This window comes from Diospyros lotus, chromosome 14 (genome assembly GCF_014633365.1).
Source record: "Diospyros lotus cultivar Yz01 chromosome 14, ASM1463336v1, whole genome shotgun sequence".
NCBI classification, from domain to species: Eukaryota; Viridiplantae; Streptophyta; class Magnoliopsida; order Ericales; family Ebenaceae; genus Diospyros; species Diospyros lotus.
Window position 1 is genome coordinate 16,268,064 of NC_068351.1, and position 21,105 is coordinate 16,289,168.

The 21,105-nt window shown below is 36.7% G+C and overlaps 1 protein-coding gene across 6 annotated transcripts in view; it reads left to right on the forward strand.

Annotated features, from left to right (window-relative positions):
- Nucleotides 1–20,375, forward strand: part of LOC127789842 (E3 ubiquitin-protein ligase RHF2A-like) — a 64,979-nt gene extending 44,604 nt beyond the window's left edge. Inside the window, exons 1-9 of one of the 6 annotated variants that reach the window (XM_052318862.1) lie at nt 4,348–4,469; nt 14,731–14,871; nt 14,952–14,998; nt 16,213–16,275; nt 16,382–16,490; nt 16,594–16,982; nt 17,077–17,184; nt 17,282–17,680; nt 20,022–20,375. In XM_052318862.1, the coding sequence (XP_052174822.1) occupies nt 14,740–14,871; nt 14,952–14,998; nt 16,213–16,275; nt 16,382–16,490; nt 16,594–16,982; nt 17,077–17,184; nt 17,282–17,636 (1,203 nt within the window). In that variant the 5' untranslated portion in view covers nt 4,348–4,469; nt 14,731–14,739 and the 3' untranslated portion in view covers nt 17,637–17,680; nt 20,022–20,375. Of the gene's footprint in view, nt 1–4,347; nt 4,717–14,730; nt 14,872–14,951; nt 14,999–16,212; nt 16,276–16,381; nt 16,491–16,593; nt 16,983–17,076; nt 17,185–17,281; nt 17,681–19,995 lie in introns of those variants that run through there. The other 5 variants (XM_052318860.1, XM_052318861.1, XM_052318863.1 and 2 more) reach the window with 5 other exon arrangements.
- The last annotated feature ends 730 nt before the right edge of the window (nt 20,376–21,105 follow it).

Here is a 21,105-nt window from a genome sequence, read left to right on the forward strand (position 1 = left end):
ATATGTTATAAACCAACGTACATAATACAGGCTGATAGGTTAACATACATCGGCGGCATATATATACACCACCGATATGGGGTTTAGCGATGGTTAGGGTTTAGCGTTTACTCCGTATGGATATGGGGTAACCGATATCGCTTATATTATATACTTGATCGGTTCCTTGTAACCGATAAAGATTGTATTGTTTAACTTAATATTGTTTTTTTATTTTTTTGTACAGAGGTTAGATGATGATAACTTGGAAATCAATGAGTTTTTCCACGCTCGGATTACTAGACTTGATCATTTTAAGGATACTGTTGAAGGCATTAGGGCGACACTGAGGCATAAGCCTGACCTTGAGGAACAGTTTAAGGCATCTTGTTTTGGACAGCTCGTATATGGAGTACAGGGACTAACATGGAGCATTCAGTTAGTCCACAGTCTACTGTTAAGGCTGCTGAAGATAGCAGACAACGACGAGGAAGGCTCCTTGTGCTTCAGAATATGTGGGAAGGATGTAAAATTTGGGAGGGAGGAGTTTGCTCTGATCACGGGGTTGAAGTTTGGAAACATCGAAGCATCAAATCGGAAAATCAATGTGGAGGGGAGTCCTGCACTATTTGCCAAATTCTTCCTCGACTATAACAAAAAGAAAGGGGTTTTAGGGGCCAAGTTAAGACAGATTTATATGCGGGATATTGCTAGTGGTAAGGAGCAGTGTTCTGATGAAGATCGTCTCTCTATGTCATATCTGATGATTATAAATGAAATCAATTCCAAGTCCCATGGCGTGAAGGTGGATATCAGATATTTTCACCTGGCCTCTAATTGGCCAGAGGTTAACAGGTTCCCCTGGGCAAACGACTCCTTCATCTCTACGACAGATAGTGCCAGACGAGGCATCTTGAATGCGTTCAGACAGAAGAACGATAACAAGACATACGACATTGGAGGTTTCCCAATTTCCTTACAGGTATATATCGGTGTTGGTGGATCATCGATATGGATAAATCGATACGAATATGATATCGGTTATACAATATCTCTTAGTTTATCCATATCGTATTGATTATACCATATCGATATCTGACCGATTAGAACCGACATGTCTTATTAGAACCGTAACACTGTTCTAATATTTGTATTATGAAGCAGTAGTCTAATACTTATTTCCTTAATTTTGTATCATATGCAGATTTTTTTATTTGAGGTCATGCCACATTTGGTTAAGCTGGGAATTGTTGAGAGAATTGAATCAGGCCCTCAAGCTCCAAGGCTGAAGAAATGGATACTTTCACATAAAAAAATCAACCAAGAACAAATTTTGCAGGGGCGTTTATTTGATGATGGGGAAGTTATCCCCATTGTGCCAACAGAACAGGAGAGGAGGGGGGATTATTTTATTGAGCCACGTGGTGTATTGGAAGAAGAAGAAGTAAATAAAGGTGAAGGAGTCGGAGGGAGTGCAAATGTAATGGAGGTTGACTCAATAAACCAGGGAGGAAGGAGTGTTGAAGCGAAGGAAACAATATGTATAAAGAACGATTTAGATGGTTTAATGGAGGAAGTTCGGGAGGAAAGGAAGGAAGTCAGCAACGAGCTCGGTGAAGTTAGAAACGAGCTAAGGGAAGTCAGAAACGAGCTAAGGGAAGTGAAAAACGAGCTCGGTGAAGTGAGAAACGAGCTAAGGGAAGTGAAAAACGAGCTCGGTGAAGTGAGAAACGAGCTAAGGGAAGTGAAAAACGAGCTCGGGGCACTTAGGCACATGTTTACCTGAGATAAGGAAGAGAGCACCGACATAAAGAATATGTTTACTTTCATCTGCTAGCGATTGTCAATCAAGCCACCGGTACCTGAGGGGGAGGACGACAGGAATGACCGTGAGGTGGAGGGGGATGGGGAGAGGAAAGATGTTGAAGGTGAGGTTTCGGTGGAGGACGGGGAAGAGGAGACGACGGTAGGCGATGTTGCTGAGGCTGTGGCTGTGGTTGAGAAATTGATAGAGGGGACACAAACAGAATCAATAAACCCGTCATTAGATGAAATAAAAGCAGATACTCCTATTAAGGAGACATTCCAGAGGACGGGTGTGCAGATGGGGCACAAAAGAAAAGCCATTGAATCAATTATGAATCCCCCCGAGGGAAATAAGGAAGACTCGAGAGTAACATCATTCACCTCGAAACTCCCAAAGCTGAATCCCAAACCCACAGGTGCTCCAAGCGGTTATTGGGTGGAGGACTTACATAAATTTCTCAACGATCCAAATACAACAGCAGTTATCAAAGCTTCCTGCTATTATATGGATAAGGAATTTTTTGAGATCCTATCAAAAAAAGACTAATGGCTCCGATCTGATGTAAGTCATTAGCTAACTATATATGTTCTGTTGTGTATATCGGGTTATAATTATCTGTTAAGAGCCGATACTTACTTACCTACATATATCCTTTGCTGTATAGCTACGTCGGCTACACTTTATCGGTTATATGTTAATTAGTTGGTTTCCTACATCGGTCTTGAACCGATATATATAGCCGATATATATACATTGTAATGTATCGGTTTGGTATGTAAGTTACGAACCGATATATATACATTGTAATGTATCGGTTTCGTATGTAAGTTACAAACCGATATTTATAACCGTATTTGCTTATGATCTTTTTGGTTTAAATATTTGCAACACATGGATAGCTACGTGTACATGTTGAATAAAAGAATGAAACAAACAAAGACAACCAATACAAAATTAGCATTGGTTCCAAGCACATTTAGTGTAAGTGTCGTAACCATATATATTATCTGGACTGGAATTTACTTCCCAAAATAACAAAGCATTTGTGATTTTGACCGCACACAACAATTATTGAAGAGTGCGTGGGATCAGTTGAAGGCAGGAAAGTGGGGAAACTTCACGGAGCATGATATTCCTTGCCAATATTTTTGGGGAGAGACAACAGATACCAACGGATTCTTAAATGTTGAGGCCGTGCTATGCCCTGCAAATGTAGATGATAAACATTGGGTTTTGGTAGGGCTGGAATTCGCGGTTCAATGTGTTCATGTATATACCTCGACCACACCAAAAAACTACAAAACTAAGTTCGAGTATCTTGTACATATGGTTCCAAAGCTTCTAAGAGATTGTAATTACGACGTCTTAACACCTGGATTTAAGTTGAAGCCTAAATGGGACTTCAAGGTTCAAAAAGGTCCTCAGCAAATTGGGTAAGGTTAAGGTTAAGGTTATTCAGCACATTGTTTATTTGGATTATGATGGATATAAATGTTATTTGCTTACAATTGACAGGGGTGGTGATTGTGGGATATTTGTTCTCAAATGGATGGAACTCATGGCCCACAATGTCTCAATAAACGAGATGACCTAGGAGCATGCTGAACTTTACAGGTCTCATATGGCTGTGGATCTTTATGCTTTTGCAGTATCGGATGCACTGGATTTTGCAGCCGACCTTGATACCAAAGATCCCAAGAAGAGAAAGGAAAACTAAACTATTGTAATGTATATATCATCTTAGTAATATTGTAAATTATATCGTACCAATATATATGTTTTAACTGTTAATATGTCCTCATTAATGTCCATTAGTTTGACATCATTCTATTAGAGGAAATGGATCGGTAACAGGTGTCATAATTATATCGGTTTTGATTCATCGGATATAAACCGATATTATTTGACCGAGATGTCGAATTCCTCAGTATTAATCGGTTAATAAACATCGGTTAATTAACCGATATGAATTCACCGATATTGTTTTCCCCATAACTAATTTCTTAACTTTCAAAATTATTTGGCGGTTAATAAACATCGGTTAATTAACCGATATGAATTCACCGATATTGTTTTCTCCATAACTAATTTCTTAACTTTCAAAATTATTTGGCGACCTGTGAGACATCCTTTATATGTGATATCATTGGTTCTGTGTTTAAACCTATATCATGACGTAAATTGCCGATATATCAACCGATATCTGGCGAAATGCATAATTTTCCACTCATAACTTTGGAAAAGAAGAAAAAATATCTTGTCGATGATTGGAAAATAACTAAATACCTAGATCGAGAGAAGCCGATTAATGTGCGAGCTCAACAACGCTTAAGGAATAAGAACAATGGGCGCGAATAAGACGCTTGATGAAGAAGCAGCAACACTTTGGCAAGTGAATAACAATAATAATGGCTCTGAGAAAGACGAGCGTGAGAGATTGACGGCGGCCGAGTCAGAATGTGAGTGACAGAAGAGAGGGAGGGAGGGAGAAGACCATCCCTAAGTAGCGGGGTTATTAAAAGCGGGGTCATTTTTGTCCATTCAACTCACGAAAGTCCTAGTTTTGCAAAGATTTTCAAAGTGTCTTATTTTTGCATATTTTAGTAACGGGTCCTACTTTTGAAAATTTCCTGAGAAGAAAAGCAGTGAGAAAAGTTGACAAAGTCATTGCCGTTGTACTCAGGTTTGCTTCAGATTAACGTGTAGTATTATCTCTTCCAAATCCAGTGGAGGTGATTTCGAGAATCTTTCTTCCCAATTGATTCGCGAGCAATCTTCACAGTAATATGTGGCATTTGTATTTGTATACACGGGTGTCTCTTTGATTGTCTTAAAATTGGCCGATTTTGGGGCTTTGTTCAATTCCGGTTACTGAATACTGAATAGGGCTAGTTTTCTTCTTTTTCTGGTTTTCGCTACTCTGCTTGAAGGTGATCCTGGATTTTACTGTTTTCCCCCATTTAAACTTTAGGTTTCCCCCGTTTAATGTTACTTGAAAATCCGCTAGTGATGCGATGAATTGTTTATTTTGTATAATAATGGTTAAATTTTATTGGTATGAACGCTTCGGCTTATATGTTCTTTCGTTCTGCTTCGTTTCTTTGATGTCTTCAAATATTGGTTGGTGTTTGGATGCTTAATTTTTAGTGTTGTTGGGAATTTAGGCTTATGCTTGTCTGTTTCTTGTTCGCTTAAGAAAAAGTACAATTGCAGATGTATTTCTTACCTCCTTTTTATGTGGAAGTGAGATGATAGTGAGGATTGCCTCCTTTTCCCACCCCCGTTCAATTTGTAGTTTCAGTTACATGGCTTTTGTTTGTAACCCTTTTTAGTTGGTCTGGTTATGCAACATTCTGCATTCAACGCGGCGTCCAAGTGTAACAGCTTTCTAGGTGGTTTTTCTAGGATTAGTTTCAATTAGTTGTTGTTCCAAGGAGAATAGGGTTTTAGGGTTTTCTAGTTTTCTGACTGCTGGTAGTGAAAAGGGCTGATGGGCTTAGCTTTTCTGTGTATAGTCAAGTGTTTAGGTGAGGTTTGTGAGTGTTGTTTAAAGGTGGGAAAAGTGATAACTATCTTTTTTTGGATTATAAAGGTTAATAAAGTGCTAGGTTTCCATCAAGTTCCCATAAAGATCAATCATATTTAGCTCAAATGAATTGAAGATAAAGTGATACACATGCCCTCTTGGCTGGTTTTTCATGCTTGGATTGTGCTACCAATAACGAGAACTTGATTTGTTATGAATGAGATGACCTCATAGAATGGATATCTTTATGTCCAGCAAGAGCTATGTTTGCTTTCTTGTTCTCAAAGATGAAATTAAGCATGCATAAATTATTTTATCGCTGTGTGTTTTGGATTAGCTACTAAAAAATTCCTCTCTTGCTAGGGTGGACCATAAATGGAAATTATATCAATTTATATATCTCTTATATTAAAATGTTTTGGAAGTCTTTTAGGGTGTTACTTGTGGACATCATTGACTAATTTTAAGTGGACGATTTGGTGCAACACCTAGGTATTTTGTATTTATCTATCCATCATACTTGTTAGGAGGTATGCAATCGAGTTTTAGTTGTTTTGATGTGAAAGCTTTTTTTGAAGCCTTGTGGGATAAATGAGGTTATTTTTTCCTTTAAAGGAGTGTAACTTCCCAATGCTACTTTTAATTGGTCTTTTTTGTTTTTTTTTTTGGATGGGTTTTAATTCAATTTTTTGTTTGGATAGGTGTTCACTGCACAACCCTTAAAATTAATAATGGAAACAATTAGATTGCATCATGTTGGACGAGGAAGAGAAATTCAAATTTGAAGATTGATAACCAATGGATAAGGCCTTTAGTCTTATAGTTTAAATATTGTAAACTTGTATTTTAAAGTTTAAATTAGTCTCTATAAGTTAGGAGATAGAATATCCTAATATTTAGGAAATAAAATATCCTATCTCATCTCCTATTTTATAGGAGAAAAGATAAGGATGTATTGTGTATATATTTTCTGCTCTTTTCCGTGAGATTTATTCAAGCAAGATAGCATTTTTCTGCTTGTTTCATGGTATCAGAGCATAGGAAAAATCTCTAGTCTATCTCAGCCGATTGCTAGTTTCCTCAAAATCATGGGCGATACAATTCAAAACCCTAGTCTCACAGAAGCTTCAGCCACCAGTTCTCCAGGTGCAGTTCATCCCTCAGCTACCTCTCAATCTTTCCCAAACCTGTCCAGCCATTCAATCGACAACCATCCATTGCAAATTACTCACCATAAGCTAAATGGGAGTAATTTTAGGGAATGGTTTCAGTCCGTTTTATTGGTGATCAAGGGAAAGGGAAAATCAGGCTATTTAACCGGTGCTACCCTTGCTCCTCCACCGACAGCAGTCACATATGGAACTTGGGAGGCATAAAATTCAACCATTATGGCTTGGTTGATAAATTCCATGGAGCCTAGGATTGGAAGGACATACCTCTTTCACAAAACAGTCAAGGAGATTTGGGATTCAGTGCAAGAGATGTACTCAGATTTGGATAATTCATCTCAAAGTTTTGAAATCAGGTTGGCCATAAAAAATACCAGACAAGGTAATTTGAATGTTACAGATTATTTTAATACTTTGGTTGAATTGTGGCATGAGATGGATTTATTCTATACTATAACTTGGGAAAATGTGGCTGATAGCATTAAGTATAATAAGATGGTTGAAAAAGACTGAATATTTGATTTTCTCCATGGACTTAACAGTGATTTAGATGAAGTGCGTGGCAGAATTTTAGGTACTAAACCTTTGCCCAGTTTAAGAGAAGTATTTGCAGAAGTTAGGGGAGAAGAAAGCCGACGCAAAGTAATGCTTCAATTTGCCGATGATTTATCCCATCAACAGTCTGCCCTAGCCACTGTTAGACAAGGAGATTTTGTTCAAAAGGATGCTGGGAGAGAGAAGCAATGGTGTGATCATTGCAAGAGACCATATCATACAAGAGAGACATGTTGGAAGATCCATGGCAAACCAGCCAACTGGAAACCAAAGAATAAGAGAGAAGGCACTAGATCAGCTTATATGACTGCCACATCCGGAGAGAGTGGACCGAAATCTGTGGAAAAGGGATCAAAAACAGATCTAAATATGTCAGAGGAACAAATCCAAACCCTATACAGGCTACTAAACCAAGGTACAAACTCAACCGGGTCTTCTAATCATCAACCTACTGGATCAGTTGCTTTACAAGGTAATCCTCACTGCTCATTTATGTCAAAACAGATTCCTAAGGATGTATGGATAATAAATACTGGGGCATCCGATCATATGGCTAGTTCTATGGATTGTATGACTGAATATAGGCCATGTAAAATAATGATTGAGATATCTATGGCAGATGGGTCTATTGCACCTGCATTAGGACTTGGGAAAGTTTGTGTATCTGACTTAAAACTCAATTCAGTCCTATATGTACCAGGATTAAGCTACAATTTGTTGTCTGTAAATCGGATTACCAAGGACATGAACTGCAAAGTAATCTTCTTATCATCTTGTTGTTTATTTCAGGACCAAGCCTCGGGGATGATGATTGGCAGTGCTAAAGCTAAGGATGGTCTTTATTGGTTGAAAGGAAGTCCTTCAAACCCATTTTGTTCAAATAAAGTTGTTCTAAATGTTAATTCAAATGCCAAAGCTATGTTATGGCATAAATGTTTAGGACATCCTAGTTTCCCTTACTTAAAATTTTTGTATCCTCAATTCTTCATTAATAAAGATCACAATCTTTCATGTGAGCAATGTACTCTTGCTAAACAATCTAAAGCTCATCATTTCATTCAACCATATAAACCCTCATCCCCATTCCACTTGGTTCATAGTGACATTTGGGGTCCTTCTAAACTCCCAAATGTTTCGGGCTCTAGATGGTTCATAACTTTCATAGATGACCATTCTAAGGCTTGTTGGGTATATCTTATGAAAGAGAAATCCGAAGCTAGCAATATTTTTAAACGGTTCCACAAGTTTGTCTTGAACATGTTTCAAGTCTCTATTCATATTCTTAGGACTGATAATGGGAGAGAATATTTTTCTCATGACATAAATAATTACCTTCTTGACCATGGGATTTTGCATCAAAGTTCTTGCCCATACACACCACAACAAAATGGAGTGGCCGAACGAAAAAATAGGCATCTCTTAGAAGTTGCTAGGGCTATGATGTTCGCCACTCATGTCCCTAATTCCTATTGGGGGGAGGCTGTTCTTACGGCTGCCTATCTCATAAATCGTCTTCCCTCCAAAACATTGCAATTCCAAACACCCCTTGAGACCCTTTGTGCTATATATCCTCATGTTCCTCTCTTACAATCTCTTGAACCGAAGGTGTTTGGTTGTGTTGTCTATGTTCATAACCACAACACATCTCGGACTAAGCTTGATCCCAAGGCCCTAAAATGTCTTTTCCTTGGTTATTCACCTACCCAAAAGGGATACAAGTGTTACAGCCCTATGACTCACAAGTATTACATTTCCACCGATGTCACCTTTTATGAAAATATCTCATTCTATCAGTCCAACCCATCTGTGCCTATACCCTCTCCACTGTCACTGCCAATGTATTCTCAAGGGGGAGAAATCATTACCTATGACAATACACTGCCAGTGGAATCTCTTTCTAAAACAGTTCCAGCAGTCCCATCCCTTTCTGAAACAGTTCCAGCAGTCCCATCCCTTTCTGAAACAGTTCCAGCAGCCCCTGACACAGCCTCTGAGTCAAAATCAACTGATTTTGAAACATCTGACCATTGTTCTGGTCAGTTTTCCTCTCAGCCACAAATTAACTCAGTTGCTGAACCTAAATTTGTTTATTCCCGACGACCAAGGAACCAAACGGAGCAGCAGCAATGCCAATCATCTCTACCAAAAGCTGGTCCATCAAAGGATGACTGCAGCTTTGGAAAGGAAATAACCAGAGATAGCACAGAAACTTTCAGATCAACACATGATGCTAACAGTGAGGCAGTTCTTGAGGATGGGCTAGATTGGGCAGTGCCAATAGCCCTGAGGAAGGGTTTAAGATCCTGTGCAAAATATCCTATCAAAAATTATCTAACTTATGCTAAGTTATCTCTTAAGTTCAGAGGTTTCATTGCTAAAGTTGACAATATAGTTGTTCCAAAAGATGTTCAAGAAGCAGTGCAGGATCCGAAATGGAAAGCAGCTGTTATGGAGGAAATGAAGGCATTAGTGGATAATGGAACATGGGATATAGTGAGAAGACCCTTAGAAAAGAAAATAGTTGGGTGCAAATAGGAATTTACAGTAAAGCATAAAGCTGATGGCAATGTGGAGAGATATAAAGCTCGATTGGTGGCCCAAGGATTTACTCAAACCTATGGGATAGACTATGAGGAGACTTTTGGTCCTGTGGCAAAATTAAATTCGATCCGGGTAATCCTTTCAATTGCTGTAAACTTAGATTGGCCACTATATCAGTTTGATATTAAAAATGCATTTCTTAATGGTGATTTGGATGAGGAAATATACATGAAAGTACCACCAGGTTTTGAAAAGGAGGCTAGTATAGACAAGGTTTGCAAGCTGAAGAAATCTCTATATGGGTTGAAGCAATCACCTAGGGCTTGGTTCAAAAAGTTCAGCATGACCTTAATTCAATTTGGGTATCAACAAGGACAAGCTGATCACACATTATTTGTAAAATCCTCAGAAAATGGAAGGAAATCTATTCTAATTGTTTATGTTGATGATATAATTGTTACAGGTGATGACATACAAGGGATTGAGACCTTAAAGAAGCAGCTAAAATCCAAATTTGAAGTCAAAGATCTCGGGCTTATGAAATACTTCTTAGGTATGGAGGTTGCTAGAAGCCGTGAAGGATTATTTATCTCACAAAGGAAGTACACCATAGATTTGCTAAAGGACACCGGGATGATGGCTTGTAGACCTACTGGAACTCCATTAGATAAAGGATGGAAATCAAGAGAAGAAGAAGATGATGTCCCTGTGGATAAAGAGAAGTACCAACGGTTGGCAGGGAGGTTGATTTACTTGTCTCTTACTAGGCCTGACGTAGCCTATGCAGTAAGTAAAATAAGCCAATACATGCATTCTCCTACACAAAGACATATGGATGCCGTGTTTCATGTTCTAAGATATCTAAAAGGAACCCCTGGAAAGGAGTTGATGTTTCAGAAGACAAAGGAAAGAGGAATTGAGGGATTTGTGGATGCAGACTGGGCATGATCAAGTGAAGACAGCAAATCAACAACCGGATATTGTACCAAGGTGTGGGGAAATTTGGTGACATGGAGAAGTAAAAAACAATCAGTGGTAGCCCGTAGTAGTGCTGAGGTAGAGTTTCGAGCTATTGCTCAAGGAATGTGTGAAGTAATCTGGCTAGAAAGGTTTTTTGGAGACCTAAAGATACCTTTGGTTCAACCTACAAGGGTATACAGTGATAGTAAGTCAGTAATAAGCATAGTGAAGAATCCTATCCAACATGATCGCATGAAACATGTTAGGATAGACCGAAATTTTATAAAACGAGAGATTGAAGGAGGAGGGATAGTCTTGCCTTATATTTCTACCACTGATCAAGTAGCAGATGTGCTCACCAAAGCAATGGTAAGACCAGGTTTTGAATTTCTAATTGGCAAGCTGGGGATGACGTGCATTTACTCCTCAGCTTGAGGGGGAGTGTTGGACGAGGAAGAGAAATTCAAATTTGAAGATTGATAACCAATGGATAAGGCCTTTAGTCTTATAGTTTAAATATTGTAAACTTGTATTTTAAAGTTTAAATTAGTCTCTATAAGTTAGGAGATAGAATATCCTAATATTTAGGAGATAAAATATCCTATCTCATCTCCTACTTTATAGGAGAAAAGATAAGGATGTATTGTGTATATATTTTCTTCTCTTTTCTGTGAGATTTATTCAAGCAAGATAGCATTTTTCTGCTTGTTTCACATCAAAACACCCCAAGAGTTGTTTTTTTTTTTTGGGGGGGGGTGAATTGGGGGTTTCCTAAAATTTAATCTTTTAATATGACAATGATCAAGGCAATAATAAAGTGAAGAAATCAAAAAGCGGCACACAATGATTTATCATGGTTTGGTTATAACCAAGCCTACATCCTCTTTTCTAGTTACCTCTAGAGATATTTCACCAACTTAGAAGGATGTTTTCAGGCTGACCTCTCAAAACCTTTACAACCAATGGTTTCTAAAGGTTCAATACAATACCTTTTAGTTTTCTAGGACCACTACAAACCCTTTTTGACTAAATCAATATAATTTTGATACACTATTGAATCAGTGTACCAAATACACACAAATGACCTCTTAAAAGGTCCCAACTGAAATCAAATGCCACTTGATGGGTCTGATTGTTTTACAAGAAATAACCAAAAGCAAATAAACAAAGAAACCGAGTAGTTGAACGATGCAGACAGCAGAACTACGGTTTCTTTGAGAACTTCAGTGCTTGAGACTTTGCTTGTGAGAGATTGTCAAGAGCTCTTGACAATCAAACAATCAATAGTCAATCTTCATCAATCAATCAATCATATAGTTCTTTCTCTTTTGAGGAGCCTTTTGTATTCTCTTGGTTATCTGATGGTTGAAAATAAATTGGATCCATCTTGGTAATTTTGACAAAATCTGCAGGGATTTTTGCTTGATATTCATTTGACAGATTCCTCTGATGAAGGGAAACAAATTAGACCTAGCTTTGGTAACTTTGACAAAATCTAATCTGAAGAGATTTTTGCATAATAGTGAGTTGACAGATTTCAAAATGTTTTGAAACTTAATGAAAATGTTTTGAATGTTTTTCTTGCAGCAGAAAACAACTGAGAGTGTGCAAAACATAATCCCATGTTTCAAAACTTTTCTTCTTCAAAAACTATTTTGACCCAATATTTACTCCATTTCAAAAACATTCTACAATTGTTCAAAATCAAATAATACTTTCTTCAATGGTTTTGTTTCCCAGAAAAATAACCCAAAAGGGGGGTGAATTGGGTTTTATAAATTTAATTGTGGATTTCTCTATCAAACCTTTGATATAGTGAGTTCGATTTAAAGTGTTCTTTATTAATAGATAGAGATGGAAAAGTAAGAATGTGATCAAGCACAAATACAAAGTTTTATATAGGTTCAGGTTTTAGAGTCTACGTCCTCTCCCTTCAAATAAAGCTTGAAAGCTTTGCTATGAAACAATAACAACCCTAACTTTGGTCTAAGAGCTAGAATCTTGATGCGGTCCCAAGCTTTTGTTCAGGAGCCAAAACCTAGATGCAATCCCTAGCTTCTATTCTAGAGCTAGAACCTCAATAGAGTCCCCTTGCTAACAAGAACACTCCTGTAGCAAGTCAAATTCCGCGCAAACAATGTGAGATCTCCTCACACGCAGGTGAGTTAAATATAACAATAATAAATGACTTAAAACCCTTTAAAAATCAAAGATGAAGGCTGGAACAGCAATGGTACAACTCAAACGAATGCTTGAATGCCTTGAACTTCTTTGCTGATGTGTAAGCAAATGCTTGTGTCCCTACTTTTAAAGTCTCTCAGTAGCTTCTTATCATTGGAGTACTCTTCACCATTTGAAAGAATTCAAATTTGAATTTTGCTAATGTTAGTTTCAACCTGAGAGAGAGAGCTCCAACTTCGTAGAACATTAATTTTTAGAAACATGTAATTAGTAAGGTCAATGCTTGAGTCTTTGAACTACCGTTAATGCCAATAAAAAAGGAGCATTCAGATTTAAAGACTATCTAGACATTTCAATCTGCAAGTCAAAGTATTATTTTATGAAAGTGTCAAGCTTAGACAAAGACGAAGAGCATGTTTGCTTAACCAAAACAGGAAATATTTGTATTTCACCAAAAATCTTACATAAATACATGAGAGTATATAGGTAAATTATATGTAAGAGAGATAAGTTAAAAGAGTGAGATTTGATCACAATTTTAGGCTAGAAGTCATTTTTAATGTAGAAAGATCAGAAAAATTTGTTACCAAACTTTGACTTTGATAAAATAAACTGGCTTTGAGAATTTGTCTTGGACTATACTGGAAGACTTTGGTCGACCAAACTTTTTAACTTCGACTAAACAGTCATTGATAAAACTTGTCTAGGTCACTGGAAGACTTTGGTTGACCAAACACAGAACGTAAGGACTTTAATCAACTACACTCAAATATCAGAAATTTGAAAACTTATTGGCCAACTTTGGTCGACTAAGCATATGCTTTGGTCCTTAGTTGACCAAACCGATTCTTTTGGAGAAAACTCTCACTGGTCGACCAAACTGGTTTCAACTTTGATAAAACTTGAGATTAACTTTTGAGGTTTTTTGAGTAACAATTTAGTGAAAGTTTGTGATTGTTGCGAGCACTTTCATCTACCAAATACCAAAGGAGAAACTTAAAATATTTGTTTTCCTGAGATAGGATCAACACATTTGGAAAATATTTTCTAAAAGATGATTTGTTAACAAGGATAGTTTTTGTTATCATCAAAAGATTACTGTCAGTATCAACAAATATGAACTGCAGCAGGCAGGGTTATGTTAATTGATGTTGCCTGGTTTCCGACAAAGATGGATGCTGCCAACCATCTTCCTATTCCTTGTGCGGTGGCATGGTTTTCAGTCTTTAATATTTGATTGTGATTGTTAGGTCTTGTTTCAATTGGAGGTTAGCTGGAGTGGTGAAGACACAAAAAGGGTGTGGTTTTTTTGTGTCGTGTGCCTGTGTAAATCATCTGGTGTTAGTGCAATAAAAGGGTTTTTTCATGCTTTTGAAGGCCCTTTTTAGTTTGAAATTAGGTTCTTCTATCTTTTGTAGATTTTTTTGAATCAATTTTCAGTTTTTGGGTGCAAATGATGTTTAGTTGGGAATATAAGCTTCCTGCCCCTCTTGTTATGTATGTGGGTGGTAGTCCTTTAGTGTCTTTTATATGCATATTCCTTTTACTCTTTTGCTTGTTCGAACAAAGAAATAATTTTTCCCAATACCTAGATATGGGATTTCCTGACTCTGAAACCTAACAATCAAATGCGTTTCTAGTGCTAAAAAGTATTGTACAGAGTTCTAAAGCTAGTAGAAGTTCTCATCGGCTAGATGTTGTCAAATTGAGTGAATTTATCTTATGTCAAAAAGAGCCAATTTGAAATAATGCAATTCTTTTTTTCTTTTTTCAATAAATATGATCTTACTTGAATTACTTTTCTTGGAGCTTGTGTGGTCTGTATTATTATTATTATTATTATTATCCTTATTTCCTATCATTTCAATTTTCAAGGCACTGTTGATGTGTGCATTATTTTAGCAAATAAGCAGCCATAGCAGAATTATTTTTGGTGGTGCGTGGTCATTTGGAACTGAGTGTTATTTGGGTTAACATACTAGTTTGCTCGCTGAACTGTGTTCTTTTTGAAGGTCGCAAAGATGGAAGAGGTTGTAAAGTCTGAGAACCATTTGACATCTGCTGCAGCTTTTGTTGAAGGAGGCATTCAAGATGCGTGTGATGATGCTTGCAGCATATGCCTTGAAGCGTTTTGTGAAAGCGATCCTTCAACGGTATGCATTTGGTGTTTACATCTAATTTCATTGGTTGAATTTGGCTTCACTCAGAGCTAAATGTGCCTTTTTTGATGCAGGTCACCAGTTGCAAACATGAGTTTCATCTTCAATGCATTCTTGAGTGGTAATGTCATTTAACTATGGTTGGATTGATGTCTAGTCCAACTTCTTTTACTATTGAGATTTTTTATTTTTAAGCTGGTCAGAAAGGAGGTTAGATTGTCTGGTTACTTTTCTAGCATTAATGGGAAAATAAAGGATGAAGAAGGAAAATTAATTAGCTACCATACAAATTACAGTATGCGCATTCGTGATATCAACTGGATGGGGGTCATTTTCTGTGTGATTCTATGTCTATTTGCTTTCTAACATAAGCTATTGCGGATTGAACATGTATCTATCCAAAAAGAAAAATTGGAAGTTAAACTTTGATGAGATGGTGACCTAAATGGTGAGCTATAAATTGTATGTTTCATAATACTGCTGTCTATTATTTCAGTACAAGATACCTAAGAGCATGATATGGGCATTGGACATTAAAGCTACAAATGTGGGCACACTAACATGACAATTTAAAAAAGAACAGGATGCGTGCTTGGCAGAAACAGGACAATTATTTAATACATGTGCTATGTTAGAATATTTTGTGATTATTGTCAGAATATTTTGAGAACATTTTTTGTAGTCTTTCTATATTTATTCATTACCTATTAAGTTAGTTATAAAACTTTCATATACCCATTGTAAGCAATGTTTACAAGATAATAGAATACAATACAATGCATTTTGATACTTCCTCTCCTAACTTCTTTTTCATCGTTTCTAACATGTTATGTGAAATTGATAACAACTTATGCGTTATTTATATGATGAAAACATTCATTTATTGTTATATCAAATTAGTAAAATTTATTTCTCACATTTATATTCTAGAGAAGAGTTTGAAGGTTTTTAGGCTTCCTTATATGTGTTTAAACAACAGAATGCGTTCGCATTAAAGGTAATATCCCATTTGGATGTGTGTACAACTCATATCTAAATTTAGGATAAAGTATTATGCTCTTCATAACATGTCGCATAAATTGCAAACTAGGAATTATGTTTTTTAAGAACATTATGCTTAAATTTGTTTCATGTTTTTATTTCATATTGAATTAGCTCATAGGTTCTGTGTATTGCATTTAGTACCATGTTGTAAACCTGGGGCTGCAATGCTTAGGACCTATTATTGCTTGTTCAGAAGAGAATGTGATTGAAAGTTCTTGGTTACTCACCTCCCCTGAAACACACACACACACACACCACACTGAGAGTATTGATGTGACTCTTTTATTGTAGGTGTCAGAGAAGCTCCCAGTGTCCTATGTGTTGGCAATCCATCAGCCTTAAGGATCCCAGCAGGTTATATTTTCTATTTCGACTTCTTCTTTTTCTTTTTCTTTTTCTAATTTATTTGGTTTGCTTGATACTTAATTTGACTATAGTGTTAATGTGTATGTATTGGCAGCCAGGAGTTGCTCGACGCGATAGAACACGAAAAGACATTAAGAATGAATCCACCAAGAAATACCACAATATTTCATCATCCAACCCTCGGAGATTTTGAATTACAGCATGTATGTGATCTAATTATTTATTTGGGAGCTTTCTTTATCTTTCTACAAGCCATGTGAATTTATTTAGATGATTCATGAAATCCAATTTTGTCTTTCAATACAGCTCCCAGTTAGTGTGACTGATGCGGAACTTGAAGAGCGTATTATTCAGCACTTAGCTGCTGCTGCTGCCATGGGAAGGGCACGCCATATTGCAAGGAGGGAAGGGCAGAGGAGTAGATCATCAACTCAGGCTCGTCCACATTTTCTTGTGTTCTCAAGTCATCCTGATGCACCTTCAATTGCTTCTGTGTCTTCTTCTCCAACTCAGGGGGGTGAAGGTGAACCAGTTCCTTCAATCACAGTAGCTAGTCCGACTTCTCCTCCTCTCTCAACCTTGGGAGAAGATTCTACCCCTCATGCTAATTCTAGTCAACCTGTCCGGGTTTCTGCTTCAGCATCTAGATCAAGTGTCCTTGCTCCCACTTATCAGGGAACTTCATCTAACAATCAGTACTCTCTCTCTCTCTCTCTCTCTCTCTCTCTCTCTCTATCTATCTCTCTCAATCTGTTTGCTTATTTTTGTGATCTATTTGTTACCTTGTAGAAGATCTCATACTCAAACTTCTCCAACTCGTCAAGATGGAGCTGGGCAGTCAGAGTTCCAGTCATTTCCAGAATCTCTAAAATCTCGATTTAATGCAATGTCAATGAGGTATGCATAAAATCTGATATATAAACTCTTGTTTCCTTTTGGTCTACAAAATTCCTTGTTTATACTCATTTTTATTTATTTTGTTCATTTTCTTAAGATACAAAGAATCTATTACTAAGAGCACGAGGGGTTGGAAGGAGAGATTGTTCTCCCGCAACACTAATATGTCAGATCTTGGTTCTGAAGTTAGAAGAGAGGTTAATGCAGGAATTGCTACCATATCACGCATGATGGAGCATCTTGACACCAGAGATAATACCAGAATGAATGCTGCTTCTGTATCAAATAGTTTGCAAGGTAGCTCAGATCCAGAACCATGCCAAACTGCTTCTGAATCAAATAGTTCGCAGGGTAGCTCATTTCCAGATCCAGGCAACCAGCATATTCCTGATGCTGGTGTTAACAATTCTTTAAATGATGGCATTACGCAAAGCCACAAGCTCTGCTTCTAACTAGTCATTTCTTGAGGAACTAATATAAAGTTTATTTGGTAAAGGTAAGTCTTGATTTTGAATTTTTCAGCAATTAAAATTTACTTGTGCTGGTTTTATTAATTTAAACCTTATTGATTCAGTTGGAATCACTAACTATATTTGCTCATACTGTATTTAATTTGGATTATTTTTGTAGCTTGGAATTCGTGCTGTCCTTTTAAATGCTTTAGTTTCATATGTTTACTTTCGAGTTCTCATTATGCAGCCTTATGTTCCAGACCAACAAAAACTTTTAGCTGCTTATAATTCTCCCACTTTTTCTTCTCCAATTATTTAAGTCCATGTCATTTTCTCACTACCCAGAGTAGTCCGGGAGATAAAGATATGGAAGGAAAAAGAAAGACTTGTGTGCCCAATGTTTCATGGAAGGCCATTCAAAAATTGGGACTAAATGCATACACAACCCAATGCTTCTGCTCTTTTCTTAAATAACTAGTTGAAGCTTATCAAAGAGAAACTGTGTAGAATTATAAAGTCCAACTGGTGCGTATGCTATTGACCACCACTCTTCTAAGCTGGCCATCCTCAACCTGGACTCGTGATTCATAATGGATTCATTGTTGATGCAGAACTTGATTTTTAACATGAAGTGAACAAAAAATAAATATAATTTTTCATCAGTCACAATGTTGTTAGAACTGCCAACTCTATTGGCTAATAAATACTATCGACATGGAATTCTTATGTGGCTGATATGTAGCCCTGTTCTACCATGGCCAACACTTAGCCATTCGAAGGGCCGTTATCATCCACTGTGATGATATTATATTATACGAGATAGAATTAGAAATGGAATTATTGGTAATAAAGTTAGAGTGGCACCTATTAAAAAATAAAATTCATGAGACCCAATTAAGATAATCTAGTCATGTAGAAGAAGACCAATAAAGGTTCTTAAGGGAGAATGGATGGAATGAAACAAGTCTTTATGAAAATGGTAAATCAAAACAAAAGAAAAACTTGCTAAGAACTCTTAAGACATGATGAGTGATGAGGGCCTCATAAAAGATATGCCCATAGATAGAAGTGGTTGACAAGCTAAATTCATGTTACAGACCTCACTTAGTGGGATTAAGGCTTCATATGATGTTTTTTCTGCTAAGTTCCTGAGTATGATTTCTATACCTCTTGTATGTTGATCTGTTCTTCCTTTTGCATTTTTCTCACTCTTAACCTAATAAAAGCAGAAGTTTAAGACATGCATACAAAGAACTGAGACAAAATCTATCCACTTTGGTGATGTTCAGAATTTTTCAATTCTATTGCAATTGTAGATAGAATTAAGGGGGGAGGAGGGGGAATCTAAGTTATTAAAAATAATATAATATAATATGATATGATATGATATGATATGATATGTTGTAATATACACTAATTTATGCTCTGTGGTGGTCTTCTAACAAAAGCTATAAATTCACCTCCTTGGTAACCAATTCTATGACACGCGTTAGTCCTCTTTGTATTGTCACTCTATAAGTTACATCATATAATAACATGAAAGATCTGTGAGCTTGATGTGGCCCTGTATATTATTATTTTCCTTAACATTAGAACAATGTCATCTACTATATTTTAAAGGCACTCAGTGCTTTTGAGTCCCAGGTGGTATAGAGGCTTGATGGTATGCCACATTGTTCAAGTAGATTCAACTGACCTTGTTTTTATGGTATATTGTGATAATAGATACTGCTTTGAAGGCCTGAAACTTGTCTATTATAAGTTTCCATATACTACTAATTTGTACGTTTATCTTCTGTGATTCACATAGAGAATTATTACAGTAGCTTTGTTTGAAGCAGATCACTTGTGGGGTTTCATCCATGGAAACTGATATATTAGCTGTTTTCTTAAGAATGATCCTTTTTTTTTTTTTTCCCTGACAATTGCTTGACTTGAAGATTTTAATCAATGAACTGTTCGATGCCTGTAGATTTACCAAAGGGAGTCCTCATTTTAATGAGCTATTTATATTCCGCTGTTTTGGGGCTGATGATATGGTTTATAGGATAAGTGTGTATTTGTTGCATAACTTTGTTGTCGGTGTATCCCCTCCGGGTTCTGCGAACTTCTTATTGATTTTTAATGCATTGAAGGGTATTCATTTCAATATAATACTGAAATTTGTAACTGCAATGACACAAAATTTGCAAACTAGTTCAGGCTTCTTAGGTTCATAAACTAACAATTTCATGGTGGTTGTAATTGTTGAGTGCTACTTTTCTTCGTTAACCATTCTAATCAGTTTTTTCTCTTTATCATTGCTTGGTACATGCTTATAAATAAGAAGTCTTCTTTTTGATGTCTTCTCCTTTGGCAGCTAATTGTGTGGCTTTGTGCATGTAGAAGTAGAAGAGCACTGGGTGATTGTGATATGATGAAGAATAAACAGTGGAGAGAGAGAGAGAGAGAGCTGGACAATGTGGACTTGGCTGGATTCTACATCAGTACTGACTGTAAATTGGTTTATGAATTTATTTATGGATATATATATATATATATCTTCTATGTCTTGTGTGGAAGGAAAAATTATGCTCCTAGAGCTTTCGACTTTTCGACTTTCTCCCTCAATGTGAAGAAGATAGCTCCTGTTCCTGTGTAATTTGTTATCTCCTGGTTTAGTCGATGATGAATGTTATGGATAAAGATAGTCTTTGAGATGTGCAATTGCATAGAATTCTCTCTGCCTCTGCCACCAAATTTTCTTATCAATGTGAATTCAGCTTGGATTGCAACTATATTTGATTTTATTTTTAAATATATCAAAAACTACTTGTGTCAAAATGTGACGTGATATCATATGTAGTTACACATTATTATTTTCTACCACCAGCACGAGCACAAGTGTAACCCCAAATTGCCCACGCTTTGTGGCAATTTTATATATATTCTGGCAACTGAAACTGAGACAAAAGTAAATATAATCGAAGCAAAAATATAAGGAAAAATTTCAACAAAATTTTTACATTTTCATCACTAGAAAATTGCCCAAGTTTGGTAGAAAATTTCGATGGGGAACACAATTTAGCAACTTTGTGAGGAGGCGTAGCATCATGACTAGTTACTGTTAATTCATTTTATGTTGCCAATGCTTAAAAGGGTAAAAGGAATAATCACTATTGGAGCAATACCATGGATGTGAAGTGGTTTATGCTTTTACATGCAAGAGAGATTGTAGATGTAATAAAACATTATATATAAGATTCAGAGAACCTAATTGGAGCAATACTACTAGGTGAGAGGCTGGCAAGCCAGGGCAGAGATTTTAAGAACATTAACTAGCAGCAGCTCAAATATCCTTAATTGCACATCCACACTTGAATCTTTCTAGCAGCTCAAAGATGACAATTCATTCTATGTAAGATTCAGAGAACCTAATTGAAACAAGACTAGTTGAGAGCCTGGCAATAACTAGCAGCTCAAATATTCT